This window comes from Orycteropus afer, unplaced genomic scaffold, assembly GCF_000298275.1.
Source record: "Orycteropus afer afer isolate SDZICR_OR568_19922 unplaced genomic scaffold, OryAfe1.0 scaffold00013, whole genome shotgun sequence".
NCBI lineage: Eukaryota > Metazoa > Chordata > Mammalia > Tubulidentata > Orycteropodidae > Orycteropus > Orycteropus afer.
Window position 1 is genome coordinate 4,435,910 of NW_006921600.1, and position 26,688 is coordinate 4,462,597.

At 36.9% G+C, this 26,688-nt stretch overlaps 1 protein-coding gene across 1 annotated transcript in view; it reads left to right on the forward strand.

The window, feature by feature from the left end:
- USH2A (usherin) overlaps positions 1-26,688 on the forward strand; it is a 1,482,371-nt gene that overhangs the window by 475,569 nt on the left and 980,114 nt on the right. The window contains exon 20 of the mRNA XM_007952540.1: positions 5,447-5,677. Coding sequence (XP_007950731.1) covers positions 5,447-5,677 — 231 coding nt within the window. The remainder of the gene's footprint in view (positions 1-5,446; positions 5,678-26,688) is intronic.

Genomic DNA, 26,688 nt, shown 5'->3' on the forward strand with positions numbered 1-26,688 from the left:
CTATGAGTTGGGGCCGACTCGATGGCACACAACAACAGCAACAACAACCCACTTTTAACCCATTGTAGTCTGTTGTTGTTGTTGTTAGGTGCCATCGAGTCGGACCCGACTTATAGCGATCCCTCCTTGGGTTTCTGAGACAGTATCACTACAGAAGTAGATTGCTCAATCTTCCTTCCAAGGAGTGCCTAGTGGGTTTGAACCACTAGCATTCTGGTTAGCAGTCAAGTGCCTTAGTCACTACACTACCAGAGCTCCTCATTGCCATCTAACGTATTCCAATTCATGGCTACACCATATGTGTAGGGTAGAAATGCACTCCATAGGGTTTTCAAAGGTGCAAACTTCCTAGAGCAATCGACCAGGCCTTCCTTCCAAGTTATCTCTGGGGGTTCGGACCAACAATCTTTTGGTTAGGAATTTGTGCCACTGAGGAACTCTTGTACCCATGTTTAGGAGAATTAAAAATATACCAAACTTTTAGAATTCCTTTTGTTTTATTTGTTTAGCAGTGAATTTATGTCTCCCATTAAGATGTGCTCTTGGATTATGTTATCAATTAGGAGGGGAGTGGTACAAAACTTTATCATTACCCTCATTTGGCTGGGTAACTGGAGTAAAATGAAGGTGTGTCAAACCCTAAATAAACTTGTCCTTGAGGAAGAGACTGTTTTTTAAGAAATAATTAAATTCTTCAGTTATTAAGAACTACAAGAGGTTTATTCATACTGCCTCTAAATATCTTGTTAGCATTTTAATCTGTTTTCAACACACCAAATATGTATAATTTATGATTTTTTAATTTATCTATATATGTGCTATCTGATAACATAGCCTTGAACCATACATGGATATTTGAATTTAAATTAAATTAAATTAAATATTTCATTTATCAGTATCACAAGCCACATGTCAAGTGCTCCATAGCCACTAGGAGTTTAGGGAGTACTGTATTAGACTTAAGGATCTAGGCTGTTTCTATCATTATAGAAAATTCTACTGGGTATCTCTGGGCTAGGTATTTTTCAAACTGAAGTCCAGGTCCCTGTTTTCCAGATTACTAGGTAATTTTAAATATAAAAACCATAACAGAAAAGATCAAAATTTCTGTTTTGAGTCTCTAAGTAGTAAATTTTATAAAATGAAAAATTATGTAATTGGTCTTCCATTGTTTCCCTGAGCCAAGGGCTAAATAATCTTAGACAATAAGCTTTCCATAGTTTTGCTCATGACCAAGAAGGATCTGCTGACATTTTTATAAAAAGCCTGGAATTTCAAATGCTGAATAGAAGCTTAGTGGGAGGAGAAATTTCTGGATGGCTTACCCATTTATTTTGTTTTGGGTTATTTTGGAGAGGGGTCATAGTTTGTAGAACGAAATCTTTGAGAACCCACTATTTAGCAAATTTCTGGTGAGAAATACTAAGGGAAATCAGGCATGTAATTTAAAGGTTCATATATACATGCATATATTTGTAAAACTATCACATGGATTGCAGTGGCAGAAGAATAGAATTGCTAATTATCTTTCTAAGTTGATGAATTTTTTGCACAATGCTTTCTTTTCTTTGCAAAATGTTAAAACAAGATCACAAGTAATTGTTTCTCTTTGGAATGCTGGCCAAAATTTCCAGCCAAGTAATAAATTGCAATTATTCTATGCTGTTTTAAAATGAATATCCTTCTATACGTTAAAGCTATCATTTCTTGAATTAATGTCATTTTAATCTATATTTAGGCAATGACATTGTGTCTGGGTAGGTCTATGTGGACAAAGTATAGACTAAAAGTCCGAAGCCTTACTTTGGACCCCTAATAAATAGGCTTGATGATTATGACTTTTTTTTTTCTCTTCCTTCTTCTTTCATTTTCACCTCTCAAATCCAGCTTACTCACACGGTTGTTGTTGTTGGTTCTGTTTGATCCAACTCAGGGACCTTATGTATAACGGTAGTAAAAATGGCCTGGTCCTGCATGAAACACAATGATAATTGGTGTGTTTTTTAGTCCATTGTTGTGGCTATTGTGTCAATCCATCTTATTGAGGGTTTCCCTCATTTTCATTGGCTCTCCATTTTACCAAATATTAAGTCCTTTTCTAGCAATTGGTCTTTCCCAATTGTGTCCAAAGTACGTGGGAAGTAGTCTCACTCTTCTCACTCTAAGGAACATTCTGATTGTATTGCTTCTAAGATTGATTTATTCTTTCTTTGGCAGCCCATGGTATATTCAGTATTCTTTGTCAACATCATAGTTCAAATGCATCAATTCTTCCATTTTCCTTAGACACACTTAGACAGGGTATAAATCTTAGACTTGACCATTAAGTGTGTTTGTGATCTCTTTACTGAAGAGGCACCGAGCCGACAGAAGTCTATTTTGTCTGTAGACACTTCTCCAAAGAGGATATTCAGGCAGTCAGCAAACACATGAGCAGAAATTTGTCATCATTAGTCATTAGAGAGATGCAAATCAAAACAATAATGGGATACTATGTCACCCTAGCACTAGTGGCAAAGTTCAACAAGACAGAAAATAACAAATCCTGGTGAGGTTGTGGAGAGATTGGGACTCTCATACACTGCTGGTGGCACTGTAAAATGATATAACCATGGGGGAAAAAAAAGTATGGTGATTCTTTAAAAAGTTGAAATTAGAAACACCATCTGATCCAGCAATCACATTACTAGGTGTACAGCCTAAGGAAGTGAGAACCAGGACAAGAACAGATATATGCACACCCATATTCATTGCAGGCGCTCTGGTAGCATAGTGCCTAAGGTATTTGACTGCTAACTAGAAGCCTGGCGGTTCAAACCCACCAGCCACTCCTCGGAAGGAAGATTGGACAATCTACCTCTGTAGTGATACTGCCTTGGAAATCCAAGGAGGGTTCACTATGAGTCGTATCCAACTCGATGGAAGTGAGTATGTTCATTGCAACATTATTTACAATAGGAAAAAGAAGGAAACAACATAAGTGCCCATCAACAGAAGAATGGATAAGCAAACTACGGTACATACAGACAATGGAATAGTACACAACACTAAAGAATAATGTGTTGTTGTTGTTATGTGCCGTCGAGTCGGACCTGACTCATAGCGACCCCTCCTTGGGTTTCCAAGGCAGTATCACTACGGAAGTAGATTGCCCCATCTTCCTTCCGAGGATTGGCTGGTGGATTTGAACCACCAGCCTTCTGGTTAGCAGTCAAGTGCCTTAGCCACTATGCTACCAGAGCTCCCACCACATAACATAGAGGGACTTGCATCACATTATGCTGAGTAAAATAAGTCAATGACAGAAGGACAAATATTGTATTAGTTCATTATTGTAAAAAAGTATTTTACAATAACCATTAGAGGATAAGAAACAGGATGTCGAACATCTAAAACATTAAAAAGAAGAAAAGGATTAACAAAATCAATCCAATATAAGTCAAGGACAGGTTGGGGAAGAGAAAAACAAGAAAAGTTGGCAAATAGAAACAAAATTAGATGGCAGGAACACATTCAAATATCAATAATAAATGAATAATTTCATCTAACTTAAGACTGAGGCTCTCAGATTAGATTGAGGAAGCTAATCAGAATGTTGTTAGTTGCCTATTCCTACTCGTGAATCTGTTCCAACTCCTGGAGATCCTGTTTGTACAGAGTAGAATTGTACTCCATAGTGTTTTCAAGCTATAACCTTTCAAAAGCAGATTATAAGTCCTGTCTCCCTAGACACCACTGGATGGGTTCAAATCACCAACCTTTAGGCTAGTAATTGAGCAATAACCATTCATATCATTCAGGGACCTTTAATCATAATTAATTTTTTTCACTTGGCAAAGAGATAAATTTTATGTTAAAGAAAAAAATAGAGTCTATTTTGCATGGAAAAATAAAATAAATCTTCACTTTCAGCAAAGCAGTTGTTCCTCTCCTCTGCCTTTCTAACAAGTTTTAGGGCAAACTTAACATTCTTGGGCTTTCCTGCTTCTGAAGAATTACCAGTGTCCCAGGCCCTCAAAGTATGCCAAAGCCCCAGTGTATGCAAAGGCATTGGGCACTCATTGCCCTAATCCTCAGATCACTCTGAGTGGTGTGGTCCCTTCAGAACCAGGGATGTTCTCTGCTACTGCAAAGCCCAAGAGGCTTCCTAGAATCCTTTCTTCCCGCACTAGAGTTTGTAAAGTGATGTGGTCATAGTCTCATTCCATCATGCACATGCTTTGGCCTTCAGAATGTTCTTTCATTCTGTTTAATAAAAATCAGGTACTAAGGTTTAAAAATCAGAGAATTTAACTTATTTCTGACTTTTTTTTTTTTTAATTTACAAACTATAAAATGTGGAAATCTTTGCACATAATTCTTGCTTGAACAAATCCATTGTCTCTGGTGGCATAGTGCCTAAGGCATTTGACTGCTAACCAGAAGGCTGGCAGCTCAAACCCACAAGCCACCTGTCAGAAGGAAGATTGGGCAATCTACTTCTGTAGTGATACTGCCTCAGAAACACAAAGAAGGGTCGCTGTAAGTTGGATCTGACTCGACAGTAGTGAGTTTGGGTTGAGTTAGAACAAATTAGTGATAATTCACTCCACTCAGTTCTTCTCAATCTCCACATTCCTTTTTGTCTCCCAAATACCCAGTTTCAATCATTCCATTAACTGCTTGACCTTTGTGAATTGCACCTGATAGTTGATGCCAAATTAAGAAAAAGACTCTGCCTATTATGATCAGTGTTAGTCTTTGGCTGCAGGTTTTTCCTGGGGATTCTGCCTCTCCTGGATAAGGTAGCTTCCATTCAACCAAGAGGAGTTCTCCAGAGAGGGGAGCAACCCTCATTAGAGACCAACAGCTGGGGTATAAGGGCACTTTCTTGGTAAAAAGAATCTACATAGAGCACCAACAGCAGCTGCTATAGTATATGAAATCTGTTATTCAGCAGGAAAGAGGAGAGAAATTATTTGGGACATAAAAATCATTTAATTGTGTAAGTTTTGCATTAAGTATTTGTTATTGTTGTTTTGGGGTGCTATTGAGTTGATTCTGATTCATAGCAACCCCATGTGACAGAGTAGAACTGTCAATATAAATTGGATTTAATAAAAATTAAACTTTCATATTTTCATTTCCTAGCACCATATAAATACTTGACATGATACTGATTTTGTTTGGAGTGTGATATACACAATTTTATGTGTACATTGGAGTACCTAGCAAGTGCATATGTTTACCAGGCTCAGCTGCTAACCGAAGGATGGAGGTCTGGGTCCTCTCACAGGTGCCTTAGAAGAAAGGCCTAGTGATCTGATAAATCAGCCAATGTGACTACGAGTCACAATCGACTCAACAGCAAATGTCTTTTTTTTAAATGTGTACAGCTATGTAAATATCTGTGTCTCATGAGAGAAACCAAATTCTTGAATGTAACAAGTGTTCTGTTAATATTTAGCACCAGCCCAACTGAGGTCTCCTGTCGTCAAAGGAGTCAACAGCACGACCATCCATCTTAGGTGGCTTCCGCCTGAAGAACTGAATGGACCCATTCCTATATATCAGCTAGAAAGGAGAGAATCATCTCTAGCAGCTCCTAGGGCCACAATGATGAAAGGAATTCGTTTTACAGGGAACGGGTATAGTAAATTTCCCAATTCCACTCTGCCGGTCAATACAGATTTTACTGGTAAGTAACCATGGTTGACAGTGTTTTATTTAAGAGGCACTGAGTCCCATGGTGTTTTCTATGATTTTTATATCCCTTTACAATGAAGTTTTACTATGCCTTTTTATAGAAATAGTAATTAAGTCTTTCAACAAATTTAGCCCAATTGTATCAGTATACCCATCTTTTCAGTGTTCTGGGGGAAACATGTAAGTGGAGGAAAGGAAAGTGAAAAAAGAAAAGGAAAGGAAGCCCAGCCCAGTTGGATCAAAGTATGCACTCAAATGTCACTAACCGCCTCCCACAAAAAAAAACCCCAAACTCACTGCTGTCAAGTTGTTTCCAACTCATTCATACACTATTTACCAAAATGTCTCCAGAATATTCATCACTGCTCTTTGGGAAAAAGTGTTTGGGTAAATGGATTTTGAGAAATGTTGCAAAGTATTTGAGACATTTGAAGGCTTTTTATTAAAGCCACTAAGATAATACTATCATATTCTGTTGAAAGCATATAAACCAAAACCAAACTCACTGCCATCGAGTCGTTGAAAGCATACGGAAGAACTAAATTCACAGAAAACTTATGGGCCAGGATTGGGTGGGGTGAGTGATATAATGGCTTCATGCATAAAATTTGGAGGCACCAGAAAACTCAATAATCAAAGTAAATAATATTTTAATGTAATATTTTTAAAAAGTCAAAATCAATATAAAAAATCATGATGAAGAAAATATCAAAATTTTAAATTAAGACAGGCTCTAACCCTGCACTTGCAAGACCTACCTCACTTAGCCTTATCCTACTCCTGGTCCTATCAGCTATTGGTACTATAATATGCTGGAATATGTCTACCTCTATGAATTAGTTTTTAAAAAGCACTGTTTCAGTATAGATACAGAAAATTACAATTATTTCTAACTTTGTTAACTTTTAAATATAAATATTCTATAAACTCATAAAACTATTAATATAATTAATGAGAGTCATTTTGTAGCAAATTGCTATTCTTAACATATTGAATATATTTGGAGCAATGAAATGGAATTTGAGCTATAAAATGCAGCTCAATTATCATTGTTTTATTTTTATCTAAAATGGTAAATAGTTTCTTTTGTGTAAGGCTGCATGTTGATGTACAATTGTAATGAATCATGATTTTGTTTCAGCTGAGCTATATTGAGATTAATTCAACCTACTACTTGCCCTGTGCATCAAAATCATCACTGAATATTGGCTAATTCAACTACTGAACTCCCTTAAAATGTTCTGGGTCTGTTTAATATTCTTTAATGAGCAAAAAAAAAAAAGAATATGTGGATGAAAAATTAAAAAAAAAAAAATTATTTTTTCCAAATGGAAATAGCAACTACCTCCCTGGGCCAATATTTGGCTCGTGATATGTTTCTTCAAGGAGACAGCATTCGTTTCCATTCAGCTGGGTGTAGCTGCTATAAGGATGTCAGCTTGGATTTGCCGGCTAGCCAGTAGACAGATTTTTGATGGGATCACCTACTGTTGTAGCAGTGAAAGATAGAGTGGCCCGTCCACCGTTAATAAATTTAGTCGTCCTCACTGTCTCCCTTGCCGGTGTTATACTCGGAGGTGCAAGTGCTAGGGGCAGATGTAGTGTCTGGGAAGTTTTCCAAATTCCTCTTCAAAAAAGTTAGACTGTAAACGGCGGCCTCATGAAGCAGGATCCTTCTGTCTTTAACAAAGACTCCAGATGCACAGAAAATGTGCTTAGAGTACACGTCAAGTGAAGGACAAGCCAGCGAGATCACGATGTTGGCTTTAACTACTCCCTTGAGCTTTGGTGATTCCTAGAGAATAAGAGTTCTTCCTGTGTTGACACACCCCTGAGCATTGTTGGTGCCTTTTTATAGGTAGCTTTGCCTTATGTTTAAGGTTCCCTTTTATTTGTAAAGTAGCCAAGTCTACATTGAGTTTATTGGCTTGATTCTTTGGCTCAATTGTCAGATTTGGTTGAGTATATAATTTTATTGAGTTGCATCATAGTTTAACTAAATTTACCTAATTAATCACCTAAGGCAGTTTAATGAAACTGAAGAGTTTTCTCTAAATGTGCATGTTTTCTATGTAGAGAAGTTAAGTGTGTAACTAACATCTTGCATTTAGTTTACTAGTAAATTATCTCATTCCATTCCTCTTCAGCCCTATAAGATAGATAATTTTACCCTCATAGTACAAGAGGGATGAGTCTCCACTAAGTACCTTGCTCAAGGTACCACAGCTACTGAGTTTCAGGGCTGGAATTTGAATTGGAGATATCTGATTCAAAAGCTAGTGTTCTCCCATGGGGGAGAAAGGAGCATATGTACACAGTGTTTTAGAAGTTGTAGATAAGAAGCATATAAAAGTCATAAACAGGGATGGGAGGTGAAACAATGATAACTAAATATTCCTTACCCACTACTGCTCAGCTTCTTTGGGTTTGTCTCAATGGTTGCTAGCTTTCCAGATAAAATAAATAAATAAATAATTGAAACTCACTGCCATTGAGTCGGATCTGACTCATAGTGAGCCCACCTTGGGTATCCGAGGAGCTATCACAACAGAAGTAGATTCCAGAACCTTCCTTCCGAGGAGTGGCTGGTGGGTTTGATCTGCCAGCCTTCTGGTTAGCAATCACATGCCTTAAGCATTATGCCACCAGAGCTCCCAAGCTTTCCAGGTAGCCAACAGTTAAATAGTGTTGGCTTTGTTTACTTGCATCCCAAAAGACATCTGAGGAACTGTACAGTAGGGCAAAGAAAGTTTTTTTTCCCTAGCAATTAATTCAAAGTGTTAGTATAAGATAGATGTGTAAGATCTAAATGAAATTGTTAAGTGGACTAAAGTGATATGTGTCATTGTTTCACTTTTCATTGTATTTTAAGCAGTCTTTATATTCTCAGGCAAACATAATGACTATAAAACAAATTTAAAAATAATAATATCCAAACCCACTGTTGTCAAGTAGTTTCCAACTTACAGTGACCCTTCCTTGGGTTTCCAAGGTGGTATCTCTACAGAAGTAGATTGCCCAATCTTCCTTCCAAGGAGTGGCTGGTGGGTCTGAACCACCAGCCTTCTGGTTAGCAGTCAAATGCCCTATGGGCTACACCACCAGAGCTCCCATAATGACCATGGAACATGTAATTAATTCACTTGGAAAACCTCATAATTGCTGGAAGAGACTTGACTTTTTTAAAAAAAAAAAAAATAAAGCATGTATAATAATTTTTCTAAGACCTATTTTTACTCCATCTGTATAATACAAGTGTTCTTCCAAAAATGAATCTCTAAGAAGTCTGTATTACCGGTCATTTACACCATAGTATAAATTTAATACTCTGGTGCATAGTGCCTAAGACATTTGACTGCTAATCAGGAGGCTGGCAGTTCAAACCCACCAACCCCTCCTTGGAAGGAAGACGGGGCAATCTACTTCCAAGGAAATACTGCCTCAGAAACCCAAGGAGAGGTCGCTGTGAATCAGATCCGACTCGAGAGCAGTGAGTCTGGTTTGTATTTTTTTTATTAACTTCCCACTGCTATTTGACTAAGAACAAGAGCTTCGAAAGCAGAGTGACAAGTGTCAAAATCAGGTCTTGGCATTTATTAAAAAAAAAAAAAAAAAGTTGCTGTCCAGTTGATTCTGAATTATGAAGATCTCATGGGTGTAAGAGTAGAACTGTACTACATGATTTTACTAATGTTGTTTTTTTTTGGAAGATCCCCAGGGATTTCTTTTTCTTTTTTAATTTTTATTGTGATTTGGGTGAAAGTTTACAGAGCAAATTCACTTTCCATACAACAGCTCATATACAATTTGTCTCATGACACTAACTACAATTTACCGCAATGCAACTACTCCCCTCCCATTTCCTCCCCATAGTTACTTCTTCCCTGAGTCCTTCCCTCCATGTACTCCTGCCCCCTGAGCTGTCTCCCTGTGCATACCCAGCCCTTCTATTATCTCATGAATAATCTCTTCAAGGAGTATATCTACCTAAGGTAAATGTTGAGCTCATAAGCCTATCTTTTGTTTAGCTGGAAGCCACAGGAGTGAGTTCAATACCAGACCTGAAGGGCAGCTATGGACCATAGACTCAGTGGTTCCATCAGGCTCTATCAAACCAGCAAACTTGGTCCTTTTTTTTTTTTTAAATGATTTTGAGTTTTGTTCTACATTATTCTCCCACTCTATCCAGGATCACTAACTGAGATCCCCCTCTAAGTGGTTGACAGTTGTAGCCACACACCATCTAATTCATCTGGTCTCATAGTTGTATAGGCTGAGGATCACACGATGTACCAGTTGCTGGGACAAATTGTTTCCATGTGTCTTTGATTTCCTTCATTTTTCTTTGCTCTGGATGAGTAGTGACCCATCATTGCATCTATATGGCCACTTGTAAGCTTTTAAGATACCAGTCGCTACTTGCCAAAATACAAAGTAGAACAATGTTTTTGTATAGTATGTTATGCCAATTGAGCTTAATGTCCACTGTGACTATGGTCCCAAGCCCACAGGTCCAACAGTTCACTCCCTCCAGGTAGCTGGCTGTGGCCAAGAGGTGACCACAACCTTGTCCCTTGTCAGCTCTGCTATATACCTGTTGTTGTTGTTGTTGTTATGTGCCATCGAGTCAGACCTGACTCGTAGCGATCACTCCTTGGGTCTCCGAGGCAGTATCACTATGGAAGTAGATTGCCCCATCTTCCTTTCGAGGAGTGGCTGGTGGGTTTGAACTGCCAGCCTTCTGGTTAGCAGTCAAGTGCCTTAGGCACTATGCTACTAGAAATTCTTATAGAACATAAAAATACACTTATAGAAACATTGTCTGCCAACCTTATACAGGGTTATGGGCACACACCCCTCTGCATAGACATACATCATTGTTCAGCCTGTCCATCCATCTATCCATCCATATATCCATAATTGCCTTCACCAACAACACAGAACCATAGGTGCAAAAGGGTTCATCTTTGATGTCTATACCTCCTATGCACCTCTCTATGTCTTCCTCTTCCTCAATGCCACTGATCACTCACATTTGGTATATTACCCTTCTCTTAACCCAAATCAATACTTGGCTCTACCTACCTAATAGTGTTTCCTCCCCTCCCTTCCACCTCCGGTAAGCAACAAAGAAAATTCCTTCCATAGATAAACCTTTCCTTGACTTTTTACAATAATAGACAAATACAATATTTGTCCTTCTGTGATTGACTTATTTCACTCAGCATAATGTCCTCCAAGTTCATGCATGTTATGCAATGTTTGCCAATTTCTACATTATTTTTGAGGGTTGCATAGTATTCCATTGTGTCTATGTGCCATAGTTTGGTTATCCATTCTTCTGTTGTTGTGCACATAGGTTGTGTCCATCTTTCGACTATTGTAAATAGTGCTGTGATGAACATGGGTGTGCATATATCTGTTCTTGACCTGGCTCTCACTTCTTTATCATATATACCTAGTAAAGGAATGGCTGGGTCAAATGCTGTTTCTAATTTCAACTTTTTGAGAAATCACCATACTGCTTTCCACAATGGTGGTACCATTTTACAGTCCCACCAGCAGTGTATCAGAGTCCCAATCTCTCCACAACCTCACCAGCATTTGTTATTTTCTGTCTTGTTGAACTTTGCAACTAGTGCTGGGCCAAGATGGTATCTCATTGTTGTTTTGATTTGCATCTCTCTAATGTCTAATGATCGTGAGCATTTTTTCATGTATTTGCTGGCTGCCTGAATGTCCTCCTTGGTGAAGTGTCTATTCATGTCTTGTGCCCATTTATTTTTTAATCGGATTATTTGTCTTTTTGTTGTTGAGGTGTTGGAGTTTTCTGTAAATTCTAGAAATAAGTCATTTGTCAGATAGTCATTGCCTAATATTTTTTCCCAATCTGTGTTTTTTCCCAATCTCAATTCTCTTTTGGAGAAGTCTTTGGAAGCACATAAAAATTTAATTTTTAGAAGGTTCCATTTATCTGGTTTCTCTTTGTACATTTAGAGTTATGCTTGATATTCTATTAATGCCATATGTTAGGGCCCCTAAACTTGCCACTATTTTTACCTTGAGGAACTTTATAGTCTCAGGTTTTACATTTAAGTCTTTGATCCATCAGGAGTTAGTTTTTTTATATGGTGTGAGGTACAGATTTTGTTTCATTTTTCTGCAAATGGATATCCAGTTTTGCTGGCACCATTTGTTAAACAGACAATCTTTTCCCCATTTAATGGATTTCAGCCCTTTGTCAAAGATCAGCTGACCATAGGTGGATGGATGTATTTCTGAGTTCTCAATTCTATTCCATTGATCTATGTGTGTCATTGTACCAATACCAAGTAATTTTGACTTCTGTGGGTGTATAGTAGGTTTTAAGACTGGAAAGTGTGAGACCTCCTACTTTGTTCTTCTTCAATAATGCTTTGCTTATCTGAGATCACTTTCCTTTCCATATAAAGTTAGTGATTGGTTTTTCCATATCATTAAAGAATGTTGATGGGATCTGGACTGGCATTTCATTGAATGTATAGATTGCCTTGGGTAGTATTGACATTTTCACAATGTTCAATCTTCCTATCCATGAGCATAGTATGTTCATCCTTTTATGAAGATCTCTTATGGTTTCTTGAAATAGACTTTTATAGTTGTCTTTGTACAAGTATTTTGTGTCTCTCATAAGACATTCCTAAATGTTTTATTTTTTTGGTAGCCATTGTAAATGGTATTGATTTCCTTATTTCTTTTTCAGTAATCTTTTTGCTAGTGTACAGGAATCCAACTGATTTTTGCATATTGATATTGTATCCTGCCACAATGCTAAATCTCTCAATTAGTTCCAGTAGATTTTTTACTGAGTCTCTTGCATTTTCTAGGTATAAGATCATTTCATCAGCAAATAGGGGTGGTTTGAGTTCTTCCTCACCAATTTGGAAGCCTTTGATTTCCCTTTCTTGTCTTATTGCCCTGGCTAGGACTTCCAGTACAATGAATAGAAGTTGTGATAGAGGGCATCCTTTTCTGGTTCCTGTTTGCAAGGGGAATGGTTTCAATCTCCCCCTAATGAGAATAATGTTTGCTGTTGTTTTTGCATAGATGCCCTTTAGGATGTTGAGAAATGTCCCTTCCATTCTTATTTTGCTGAAAGTTTTGATCAGGAATGGGTGTTGGATTTTATCAAATGCCTTTTTTGCATCAATTGATATGATCATGTGGTTCTTCTTTGTTTTATTTATGTGGTGGATGACATTGATTGTTTTTCTAATGTTGAACCATCCTTGCAAACCTGATATGAACCCCACTTCATCATAATGAGCTATTTTTTTGATATCTTGTTGGACTCTATTGGTTAGGATTTTGTTGAAGATTTTTGCATCTATATTCATGATGGGTATTGGTCTGTAGTTTTCCTTTTGAGTGATCTTTGCCTGGTTTTGGTATCAAGGTTATGCTTGCTTCATAAAATGAATTTAGGAGGATTCCATCCTTTTCTATGTTTTGGAATAGCTTGAGTAGGATTGGTGTCAGTTCTTCTCTGAATGTTTGGTAGAATCCTCCAGTAAAACCGTCTGAGCCAGGGCTTTATTATTATTTATTTTTTTTTTTTTTGTAATTTTTTTTTAATGACCAGTTCTATTTCTGCTTTTGTTATGGGTTTGTTTAACTTTTCCACCTCAGTCTGTGTTAGTTTAGGTAAGTAGTGTGTTTCAGGAGCTCTGATAGCATAGTACCTAAGGCACTGGACTGCTAACCAGAAGGCTAGCAGTTCAAACCCACCAGCCACTCCTCGGAAGGAAGATGGGACAATCTACTTCCATAGTGATACTGCCTCGGAAACCCAAGGAGAGATCGCTATGAGTCGGGTCTGACTCGACGGCACATAACAACAACAAACATGTAAATTTGCACCCAAAGCGCGCGCACACACACACACACACACACAAAGACCAGTGGACACTTTATGAATAGTAGTGGAACACTGATAAAGTGAAGGAAGATGAGCTCCTCAGGTTGGAATATGTCTGTGGAAGAGAAGCCTCTTGAAAGTACAGTCAACCATAATGATGTGAGTGGAGTAAAGATTTTGGGACTTTCATTTCCTGATGTAAACTCAAAACTCACTACTGTCTAGTCGGATCTGACTCATAGTGACCCCTTCTCGGGTTTCTGAGGCAGTGTCACTATAGAAGTAGATTGCCCAATCTTCCTTCCAAGGAGTGGCTGGTGGGTTTGAAATGCCAGCCTTCTGGTTAATAGTCAAATGCCTTAGGCACTACGCTACTCAAAATGAGAAGTGATAGTTGCAAGCATCCATTAATAATTGGAATGTGGAATGTACGAAACATGAATGTTGGGAAATTGAACATTGTCAATAATGAAATGGAACACTTGAAGATCATTAACCTAGGCATTCGTGATCTAAAATGGTTTTGTATTGGCCATTTTGCAGCTGGTGGGTTTGAACCACTGACCTTCTGGTTAGCAGCCAAATATTTTACCCACTATGCCACCAGAGCTCCTTGCATTTCAACATAAAAACAACAAAAATCCTCACAACTTGAACAACAAGCAACATCATGATAGACGGAGAAAATATTGATGTTGTCAAGGATTTTATTTTACTTGAATCCACAATTAATATGTTGAATATGGAAGCAGGAGTCAAGAAATCAAATGACATACTGAATTGGGCAAGTCTGCTGCATAAAATCTCTTTAACGTTTTAAAAAGTAAAGATATCACTTTGAGGTCTAAGGTATGCCTGATCCAAGCTATAGTATTCTCAATTGCTTCATATGCATGTAAAAGGTGGATAATGAATAAGGAAGACCAAGGGAAGGAAGGTTGGGCAATCTACTTCTGTACTGATACAGCCTTGGAAACCCAAGGAGGGATCTCTATGAGTTGGATCTGACTCCACAGCAACAAAGAAAAAGTAGTATCTTTGAATTATAGTATTGGCAAAAAATGTTGAGTATATCGTGGACTGCTAGAAAAAATGAATAGTCTTTCTTGGAAGATCTATAGCCAGAATGCTCCTGAGAAGCAAGGATGATGAGATTTTGTCACATATACTTTGGACATGTTATCAAGAGGAACCAGTCCCTGGATAAGGATATCATGCTTGGTAAAGCAGAAGGTCAGTAAAAGAGATGAAGACCTTCAGTGAGGTGGATTGACACAGTGGCTGCAACAAGGGGCGCTAGCATAGGCACAATCATGAGAATGGCACACGACCCAGCAGTGTTTCATTGTGTTTTACATAGTGTCACTATGAGTCAAAACCAACTTGACAGCACCTAAGAACAACAACGCACAGGGTTGAAAGTACTTAATTCTTTCCAAAGCTAGAATAGCAAATGCCACGTTATTTTCCTTATGCAGATGTAAGGGAATATAATTGTGCCATGAGAGCAAAGAATAATACTCTCTTTTTTTTTTCAGCAATGTAGAGTAAATCCACATGATTTTCAGAAAGAATTTCATCTTCCTATGTAATGCTGTTAATCCAAATGGAACTTGGTAAAAATAGCAACTACAAAACTGCTCAGATTGGCATTCCAAAGGTGACCCTCTCTCTCCTTGTCATTTTTTTTCTTTTCCCTATTAGCAAAAACAGGTCCATGATCATTTGCGGAAAGGTTTGACTATTGTAGAATCCAGATGCCAATCACACCAGCCTTTTAAAATGCTTTTACTGGTGACCCTGCCCAAAAAATCAGGGACTGCCTTTGGGGAGATCTTTGTAGCAAACCACTGGGGAGATGAGAATACATGTGCACCTGGATGCAATTCTCTTTTATTTGTCTTCAGGAGAAATGTGATTACTGATGTTGAATATGTTGCAGATGAGGTACAGTTTCTTCCTAATAATGTTGTTCAAGGACACTAAATAATTGTTACACGTTTTTGTCTCATACTCTTCACCTTCCCCCAATGACTGAAATAAAATGCTTTAGTACATAGTAATGCAATTAATTAGCAACATATGGAAACAAAAATCAGTATTCTTTAAAACCATATAATTTATACGTTTTGATCTATGATCTTTAAGCTTTATTGTTGTATTTTTAAATTATTTTTTAGTGAATTTGGAAATGTCAAGATTTGATTAAAGGAAAGCTGGTTATAAGTAGTTGTAGTAAAGGTACAAGTAGAGAAAACATCTTCAGATAGACTAATTAATGAAAGCATGTTAATTCTGACCTTCAACAATCTTGGTGTCCTAGTATTTGTTTTCTTCTGAGTGGAAGCAAGTAATTTTGTCAGAAAGTGCTATTTTTAAAGAATAAAATAAGAAAACACTAAGTTCTTTCAAGGCAGATTTTAAACACTTTTTATTAAAATTTTTTCTTAAATTTGAGTGCTAGATTTCACTTGTACTTGTTGAAAAACACATGCCGTATATGAATGTGCTATGTTGCCTTGCTGTTTAATTAACGGGCTGTAATGGTAAAGAAAATAAAAGCAAGAGTTAAGACTAAGGAACTTGGGAGCAAAGTGAACAGTAAAGCCCTCAGAGAATATGACGAGGCCTCTGGTGTGTGTCTGATTGAGACAAGTCAGAAAGAGATAAGAATGCCAGGTTGGGCTCATCTGTATGAACACAGAGGGGAAAAAATCCAAATACATATATATTCCTAAAATACCAAAATAACAATTACCCGTGGTCAACTAGGTTATTAAGTATCTCCTTGTTCTGTTTGATTGATTGCCTCTTAGTCTATATACAGGCTCTGTATGAGCACAATTAAATATTCTGTAATTCTTACTCTTCATAATGTTGTCCATAATTTATTATGATCCACACAGTCATATTTTGAGTTCCCTCCAAGTGAAGGGCTCTTCTTCCAGCACTATATCACACAATGTTCCACTGCTATCCACAAGGTTTTTACAGGCCGATTTTTTGTTTTTTGTAAGTCGATCAGCAGGCCCTTCTTCCTAAACTGTCTTAATCTGGAAGCTCCACTGAAAGCCATCTGCTGTGAATAACTCTGCTGGTATTTGAAATACTAGTGGCAACAGACAAACCACTACAATATGACACATTGACAGAGAAGTGATGGACACTTAGTAGACAGGTATAAGTAAGTTGTTAGCAAATGCTCTCATGTGACTGATGGCATTGATAGATTGGAGAAGACTGTTGTGGTTTTTTGTTTGTTTGTTTTAAATTTATTAAGTTCAGTAGAAAGGCCAATTTATTAATGCATGTGTTTTAACCATTGGATTTTTATAGTGACTCTTTCTGAAGCACGTATCAACAATGTCCCTTTTGTTTAGAATGTCAATACTAGGGGTTGATCTGGGAGTAAATTCAGTTTTACTTTTGGGATTTTATCTTTGACTGCATAAAAATCATTTAAATAAATTCCTTTTCTTATAAGTTTTCTTTTACTAAAATTTGTATACCAGTTTACTATTGCCAAAGTGGTCAAATTTAATGATATAGCAAGTTTACCTTTGCATAAAAAATTCTCTCCTCTTTTTTTTACTTCCCACACAGTCAGTCTAGAGCAAGGGTCCACACATTTTTTCTGTGAAGGTCCAGCCAGTAGATATTTTTGGCTTCGCAAACTGTGTGGTTTCTGTCACTACTTAACTCTGTTCTAGTAGCATAAAAGCAGCCATAGATTATATGTAAACAAATGGGGACAGCTATGTTACAATAAGATTTTATTTACAAAAACTAGTAGCAGGCTGATAGTTTGCCTATCATTGTTCTAGAGTTAGTCTAGGTCTTAACATGATTACCTAATTTTATTATAAACAATATATTTTTTATTCTTCCTTCCTGATGCCACAAAACCTAAGGATGAGTAGAGGGTAGCGGGGATGAAAAACACAGGAGAAAAACCAGCACAACAAAGTGTATAATAATATTTGATGGATAAATAGCATCTAGTTTTCTGAACAGGTACTTATTGGTGAGTAAGCTGACAATGATCACAATAATGCTACAAAAAATATTTTTACTTGAACAAACTATTTTTGTTACCTGCTGCCATTCTTCCAATCAACTTAAAACATCTGCTTTTTCTGTCTCTTTTATTGTCACACAAAGAATTATCATTGTCTAGTACACACACTAATATTCATACATGTTCGTGCTGCACTCACAAACTATGCTTTCTACTGTGTCCTTGAGTTTTCTGAATTGTTTTTCGAATTGTCTAGTGCCAGTGTCTTCCAATAGGTTGGCCATTTTGTGATCTTCTTGAAGATTTCACTGATAAAAATAATTTTTTAATCTCTTAGTGACATTCTGCTTCTATATTACAGATTAATTTTAGTTCATTTTTCATGCAGTTTGTCTGGATACAAAAAAGGGACTCTGAGCGGGAAAGAATCATAATAGTCAACATGGTTACTGAAATTAGCACCTGTGAAGTTGATTGCTTTTTGATTTAGCAAGAAAACTATTTTGTATACATTACTCAGAAAAAAAAAAAAATATTATAAACACTTAAAAATGTATGTTGCTTTTGTTGTTATGTACCATTGAGTCAATTATAACTCATAGTCACTCCATATAACAGAGTAGAACTTTCCCATAGGGAATTATATATATATATAACTTTTTATTGTGATTTGGGTGAAATTTTCCAAAGCAGATTTGTTTTACATTCAACAGTTCATATACATTGTGTTTTGTGACACTGATTACTATCCTCTAATGTAATAGCTCTCTTCCTACTTCCTCCCTATGCTTACCCTTTTCTTGTGTTGCTCTTGCCTATGTATTCCTTCCACCCTAGCTTTCTCTGTGAGCAAATGCTGCTCTTCCAATCTCCATGATTGATCGTTCTAAAGAGTGAATCTCCCAGATGTAGTTGTTCAGCTCGTAGGTCTATCTGTTGTTGGATTAGAGTTAAGCCCTAGGAGTGAGTTCAGTTCAAAGACTGAAGGGTGACTAGGGACCATAGTCTTGGGGGATTCACCAGTTCCTATCTGATCAGTAATCCTGGTCTTTATATATGTTTCAACTGTGTTCCACATTTTTCCCAATCTATCCACAATCCAATTTTGATCCTTTTCTGAGTGGTTAGCATTGGTAACTGGGCACCATCTAGTTCTTCTTGCCTCAAAGTAACACAGGCTTAAATTCTCATGGTGCATTATTTCTTTGGAGTAATTGTTTCCATATGGCATTCATTTTCTTCACTTTTCTTTGCTCCAGTCAAGGAAAGATCAATAGTTGCATCTTAGATGATTGCTTGCAAGCCTTTAAGACCCCAGTCACTACTCAACAAAGTAGAATGTAGAACAATGTCTGTGTGTACTGTGTTGTCCAATTGAGCTTGATGTCCCCCATGACCATGGTCTCAAGCCCTTGCTCCTGCCACTCACTCCCTGAAGGTGCTAAGTTGTGGCTTAGAAGTTATCCTCACTTTGTTAGCTCTATAATGTATATGGGTATTTTTATAGCATATACAAACATGTATTCAGGAATATCATCTGCCAAGCTTCTCATAGGGTTTTCTAGGCTGTGATCTTCACAGGGCAGGATGCCAAAACTTTCTTCCATGGAGTGGCTGGGAGGTTTTGAACAACCAACCTTTCAGTTAGCACTCAAGCACTTGACCATTGCATCATCAGGGCTTCTTTTTGAGATGTATAGTTATAGTTATTTTTTATCAATCAAGATAAATACAATGCATATAGAAGAGTACAGGTTAACATTTATTAATTTAATTTCTGCTTAGTTAGATTTCAGTAATAATCCAATAATATTGTCAAAATGTCCTCTCTTTTAAAACCTGATTCTAGTAATGTGACCACCACTAGTGTGTCAGTTTATTGTACTGTGATAATTTCTGTGATGCTGGAAGCTATGTCACCAGTATTTCAAATACCAGCAGAGTCATTCATGGTGGGCAAATTTCAGTGGAACTTCCACACTAAAACAGACTAGAAAGAAGGACATGGCCATGTTGACTTCTGAAAGATTTGGCCACTGAAAATATTGGGGAAGGGCTGCCTCCTTAATGTAGAGTCACCCTTAATGATGTAGATGGGGTAAATCTTCCAAGATCTTCATTTGCTGATGTGGCATGACTCAAAATGAAAAGAAATAGCTGCAAACATCCATTAATAATTCAGATGTGCAGTGTGTGAAGTATGAATCTAGGAAAATTGAAAGTTGTAAAAAATGAAATGGAACTCATAAAGATCAATAACCTAGGCATTAGTGAGTTGAAATGTACTGGTACTGGCCATTTTGAATTAGGTAATCATATGGTCTACTACACCACAGATGACAATTAGAAAAGAAATGGTACCACATTCGCAGTCAAAAAGAACATTGCAAGATCAATCTTGAAGTACAATGCTGTCAGTGATAGGAAAATATCCATATACCTACAAAGAAGATAGGTTAATCTTACTATTATTCAAATGTACACACCAATCTCTAAAGCTAAAGAAGAAGAATTTGAAGATTTTTATCAAATTCTTCCATGTGAAATTGATCAAACATGCATTCATGTTGTATTGGAAATAAATGATGATTGAAATGTGAAACTTGGAAACAAGGAAGAAGCATCACTAATTAGAAAATACAGCCTTTGTGATATAAATGATGCCAGAGATTGCATGATAGAATTTTGCAAATCCAACAGCTTATTAATTGCAAATACCATTTGTCAACAACATTAACAGTGACTATACATGTGGACCTCATCAGATGGAATACAGAAGGATCAAATCAACTACATCTGTGGAAATAAATTATGGAAAATCTCAATATCCCAGTCAGAAGAAGGCCAAGGGCTGACTGTGGAACAGAAAATCAGTGCTCATGTGCAAGTTTAAATTGAAACTGAAAAAATTAAAGGAAGTCCACAAGAGCCAAAATATGACCTTGAGCATATCCCACCTGAATTTAGAAAACATCTAAAGAATAGATTTGATGCACTGAAGACCAATAACTGAAGACCAGACGAATTGTGGGATAATATCAAGGACATCATACATGAAGAAACCAAAAGCTCATTAAAAAGACAGGAAGAAAGAAAATATCAAAATGGATGTCAGATGAGACTCTGAAACTTATTCTTGCTGAAATGAAAGGAAACAATGATGAAGTAAAAGAGCTGAAGAAGATTCCAAAGAAGACAAAGGAAAATGATAATGAAATGTGCAAAGACCTGGAGTAGAAAATCAAAAGTGTAGAACATGCTCAGCATCCCTTGAGCTGCAAGAACTGAAGAAAAAATTCAAATCTACAGTTGCAATATTGAAAGATTCTGTGGGGAAAATATTGAACAATGCAGGAGGCATCAAAAGTAGATGGAAGATTTAAAAAAATAAAGAAAGAACAGGTTTGCTGGTTTGATAGAGCCTGGTGAGACCCCTAGCTACCCTTCAGATCTGGAATTGAACTCACTCATATTATTTGGCTTCCAGCCAAATAATAGACAGGCATATAACCTGAACATTTACATCAGGTGGGTACACTACTTAGAGCAATCAATAGTGGGAGAACAGAAGGGCAGTGTATGCACAGGGAGACCACTTGGGAGGTGGGAGTGCTGGGGAGGGAAGGACACAGAGAAGAGGTAACTATGAGGAGGAAGTGGAAAAAGAGCTGTTACATTGTGGGGAATTGCAATCAATGTTATGACACAAATTGTGTATGAACTGCTGTATGGAAAATGAATTTACTCTGTAAACTTTCACCCAAATCACAATAAAAATTATAAAAAATAAAAAAAAACATAAAAAAATTGGAGGAAAGAAGACAGAGAGTCAATGTACTGAAAAGAATTTACCAACATTCAACCATTTCAGGAGGTAGTATATGATCAAGAACTAATGGCATTGAAGGAAGAAGTTCAAGCTGCACAGAAGATATTGGTGAAAAACAAGGTCCCGGGAATTGACAGAAAACCCACTGAGATGTTACAACAAATGGATGCAACACTGAAGGTGCTCACTCATTTATGCCCAGAATTATGAAAGACCTGGCCCACTGACTGGAAGAGATATATATTTGTAGCCATTCAAAAGAAAGATGATCCAACGGAATGTAAAAATTGTCAAACACTGTCATTAATATCACACACAAGTAGCATTTTGCTGAGGACAATTCAAAAATATCAGCAGCATTATTATATTGACAGGATATTGCCAGAAATTCAAGCCAGATTGAGAAGAGGATGTGGAATGAGGAATATCATTGCTGATGATATATGAATTTTGGTTGAAAGCAAAGAATACTAGAATGATGTTTACTTGTGTTTTATTGATTATGCAAAAATATTCAACTGTGTGGATCATAAAAAATTATGGATAACATTGCAAAGAATGGGAATTCCAGAATTGCACTCATAAGAGCATGTACCTCAATCAAGAGGAAGTTGTTCAAACAGTACAAGGGGATACTGCATGGTTTAAAATCAGTAAAGGTGTGTCAGGATTGTGTCTTTTCACCATATTTAATCAATGTGTATGCTGAGCAAATAATTTGAAAAGCTGGACTATATGAAGAAGAACACAGCATCAGGATTGGAGGAAGACTCATTAACAACCTGTAATAGGCAGATAACACAACCTTGCTTGCTGAAAGATAAGAAGACTTGAAAATGTTTAAAAATTTACTGTTGAAGATCAAAGACTACAGCCTTAAGTATCGACTACACCTCAACATAAAGAAAACAAAAATCCTCACAATTGGACCAATAAGAAACATCATGATAAATGGAGAAATGTTAGAAGTTGTCAGATGTTTCATTTTATTTGGATCCACAATCAATAGCCATGGAAGAAGAAGTCAAGAAATCAGATGACTGACATATTGCACTGGGAAAATCTGCTGAAGAACTTTAAAATGTTCAAGAGCAAGATGTCACTTTGAAGATGCATCTGACCCAAGCTATGGTATTTTCAACAGTCTCATATGCAAGTAATGCTGGACAGTAATTAAGGAAGACAGCAGAAGAATTGATACATTTGAATTGTGATGTTGGTGAAGAATATTAAATGTACCATGAACTTCTAGAAGAATGAACAAATCTGTCTTTGTACTTTGGAAAATACAGCCAGAATGTTCCCTAGAAGTGAGAATAGCTGGGAGATAGACTGACATGCAGAACACCTACTGCAAGGAGGTGCACCCACCTACTGTAGGAAGATGCACCAGCCATGAGACATCAGAAGGGCAGCATTCACATGGGGGGTGGGGAAGGAGTGAGAATAGCCAGACTTCATCTGTCATGTTTTGGCCACATTTTCAGAAGGGACCAGTCCCTGGAGAAGGATATCATGTTGGACAAGGTAGAAGGTCAGAGAAAATGGGAAGATACTCAAAGAGATGGATTGACACGGTGACTGTGACACGTGGGCTCAAGCATGGCAACAATTGTGAGAATGGTGCAGGACTGGGCAGTGCTTTGTTCTGTTGTTTAGGGCCTCTATCAGTGGGAGCACGAGGGCGCCTAATTCCAATAGTGGTCTGAAGCAATGTGTTACAAGTTCATGCATTAACAGTTCCATTTGAGTAGGGAAATTTCAGTCAATATCACTATGCCTACCATACTTAAGAGTGATGTATTAAGGCAAACTCGAAAATGTACCTGCAGAACATTTGTTTGTAGATTCAAGAAAGGAAGGCATTCTCTTGACTGAGGCACAGTTACAATTTAGAAGTTCTTTGACCTTATGTGCAGAAGCAGAGGAGAAGCAGGGTGAAGAAAAAACCTCCTTAGGCATTCAGATCACCTAAGTCATCTTTGGCAATGGTGGCCACATCATTCTCACAAATAAAGGACATTTAAGGGAAACTTCAAAAGGGAAGGAATGATAAGGCCTTATGTGGTAATAGTAGGAATGAATAATTTAAGAAAATCCAATAAGGCAGAAAATTTTTAAAATCCTCAGCATCTTCTTCTCCTGACTATCTTCCCCTGAAACCTGTCCTTATTCTGTTTATCATCCACAGAGGATATTACCAATTACCTGAGACAAAAATCTGAGAACTGTCCTTAAATACCGCTTTCACTCTCTTCCTCAAACCCCATTAATTCTTCCTCCAGTGGCCCTTCTTCCTCTGATAACTCTATTGGAGATATTTATTGCAGACTTTCCCTGAACTGTTGACATCTCTGCCAATTCTTCAAATTAGTAATATTTCTTCTCAATTCCATTTTTAAAAATTTACATTAACTTCCCAGTAAGACATTCTGCATGCTTTACCTTTTGGCCTCAATCACTCCACCCTTATTCCTCTTGATTTACTTTGCTGCTCTATGGATATCTTGCCATCCCAGCTCCTTGAATATACCACATTCTCTCAGATGCCCAAGTCTTTGGACACAGTGATGTTTTTGCCTGGAATGTCTTGTCTTAATGCATTCCACCAGGATAATTCATACTCATTGTGAAAGTATTAGCTTACTCGTTCCTCCTCAGAGCCTGGGGCCCTGCCCTGTCCCACCATTCACAATGTCTGGAATGGAGTTTCTTCCCTCGTTCCAGCACAGAATCAATAATTTCTCCATTATATACTTTACAACAATTTATTGAAATTGCTTGTTCACTTATCTATTTTTCAACTAGACTAAAATTGTAATTGTCTGAAAATTGTGTGAAAATAAAGGACAAGATGGGCAAAAAAGAAAAGGTGAAAAAAATTCGATACAAAATTGAAATCTGTGAAAGAATGAGAAGGACAATATTGTATTGCACAGCATAGGGCACATACCGCATATCCAGCAAATGTTTGTTGAGTGAAGAAGTGACTAAAGGAGTGATAGAAAAAGGAAAATCCATAAGAAAGATTGCTCAGCTATAAAAGGTGATACTTTTAGTCATTAGAATTTATTACACAATTTTGAAGTCTAACTTTTTTTTAAGAACACTGATGGCTTAGAGTGGTAGCTCAGTGTGGTTAGTCTTATTAGCCTAAGATTTAAATGCTTAAGAAAGTACTTTATCAGCTACAGTGTACTAGAGACAAAAAGTAATTTTTATTAATGGCCTTCAGTTACTGGTGAAGTTACTTCTATGTCAATTTTCATAGCCAGAATAACTTCCATACCCAGAATTCTCTGCCTCACCACAGCTGTCACATAACTAGTTGTTGGAAATTAGGTTGTTGCACATCTCTTAGATATAAGATCTCCTTAGGCTTATTAAATTTTGAGGCTAATGAACATTTTGACACTTTTACCTATACATATCATTAGGGGTTATTGCAATAGGTTTAAGATGACAGTCATAATAAACACATACAGTACAATAAAAAGCACTTTTAATCTTGAAAGTGCTTTATAAACAACAGTGATCAATGCTATGGATGAATTAACAGCATCAAACTGATTGAATTCTATTTCAAGGGCAATGAAGGTATTGATGTTGGCATTCTAGTTCAGGAGACGGACTTGGTGGTTATTAAGAATCCAAGTTCTGAAGTCAGACTCCCCGAGTTTAAAATCTGCCCCCAAAACATGCTGGCATGTGCTTTGCTCAAGTCTCTTTCTCTGTCTATGGCTCAGTTTTGTCATCTGTAAAATGGATTATTGTGAGGTTTCAATGAGGAATCACTGTAAAGGATTAGTACACAAAAATTATAGCTATTGTTATTATGTATGCATTTATGGCTGACATTTTTAATTTAGGACTTTGAATTATTGCCTTTCCATTTCCGACATACATTTTATGTGCCTAAACTATATAAATCTTGATGATATTCTTTTATGACCTCTCTCTACTTCACATCTTTCTCATCATTCACTTCATTTTACTCAATCTATGAACTTCTGACCTTTTTTTTTTTTTTTTTCTTGGTTGCCTTTCATCTTTCTCTAGAGACTTGGAAGTCCTACATCTCATTTCTGTACTTATAGTGACTACCTTTAAATTTTAATATGCACCTGTAAACCCAACTCTACCTCTTATCTTTTTTAATAGCCAGTTTTCTTGACAAAGAAGATTCTCTTGGCATTTCTCATCACTCCTCAATCTATTATTACCTGGATTTGGTCTCCCACTTCCTTTTTATAAGTGCATTCTTCAAGTTTACCAATAATTTTTGAACCAATGGACTTTTCTTAAATTTGACCCTTTTTGTCCCTAAACATTATTGGTACTATTCTGTCATAAAAATAAATAAATGCATAAGAAACTAAATATTTCTCACAAGGTTTCTCCTTTCAATTTCTGTCAAACCTTTTCAAGATGTTTTTGTTTTGTTTTTCTCCTTAAATGAAGGACCTCAATCATTAATTTATTCAATATACAGATATTTCTCAATTTCATTCCATTTGCCAGATCCTGTGGTTAATGTTGCAGAAAGGATATTGAATAAAACAGCACAGTCTCTGACCTTAGGGAGCTTAGAATCTTTCAGTGAAGACATGCATCAACACATAATTACAATAACTGCATATATCAAACACGTAATTAAGTAAGTATGTGACTTCTGACTCCATCTATGAGACTTATAGCAAAAAATCTCCTGTTGAGGAAAACCATAGAAGTTGGATATGATTTTTTAAGAATAAAATTGTTTGAAGACATTAATGAGTACCTAGGGCTGCCAGGACTTGAGGGATCAAACCTCAAAAATAAAGAATACTGTTTACTTAAGCCTTTCATTTATCTTTGATTTTTCTTTTCATGTTATTTACTAATTCTCATGTTGTATAGCTCCACAAGAGAAAAATGTGGCAGTCAGCTTTTGTAGAAATTACAACACTGAAAACCCTATGGGGCAGTTCCTCTCTGTCCTATAAAGTCACTATGAGTAGGAATCAACGTGACAGCATTATTTTATTTTTTTTTTTTTTACATACCTAATAGTTCAGCCTGTCCACCCATCTTTCCACCCATACACCCATGCTTGCCTTCACTGACAACACAGTACTGTATGTGCAAAAGGGTTCATATTTGTTGTCTATACCTCCCATGTACCTCTATGTCTTTCTCATCCTCAATGCTGCCATATTGGTCACTCACATTTGGTACATTGCCCTTCTCTTCACCCAAATCAATACTTATCTCTATCTA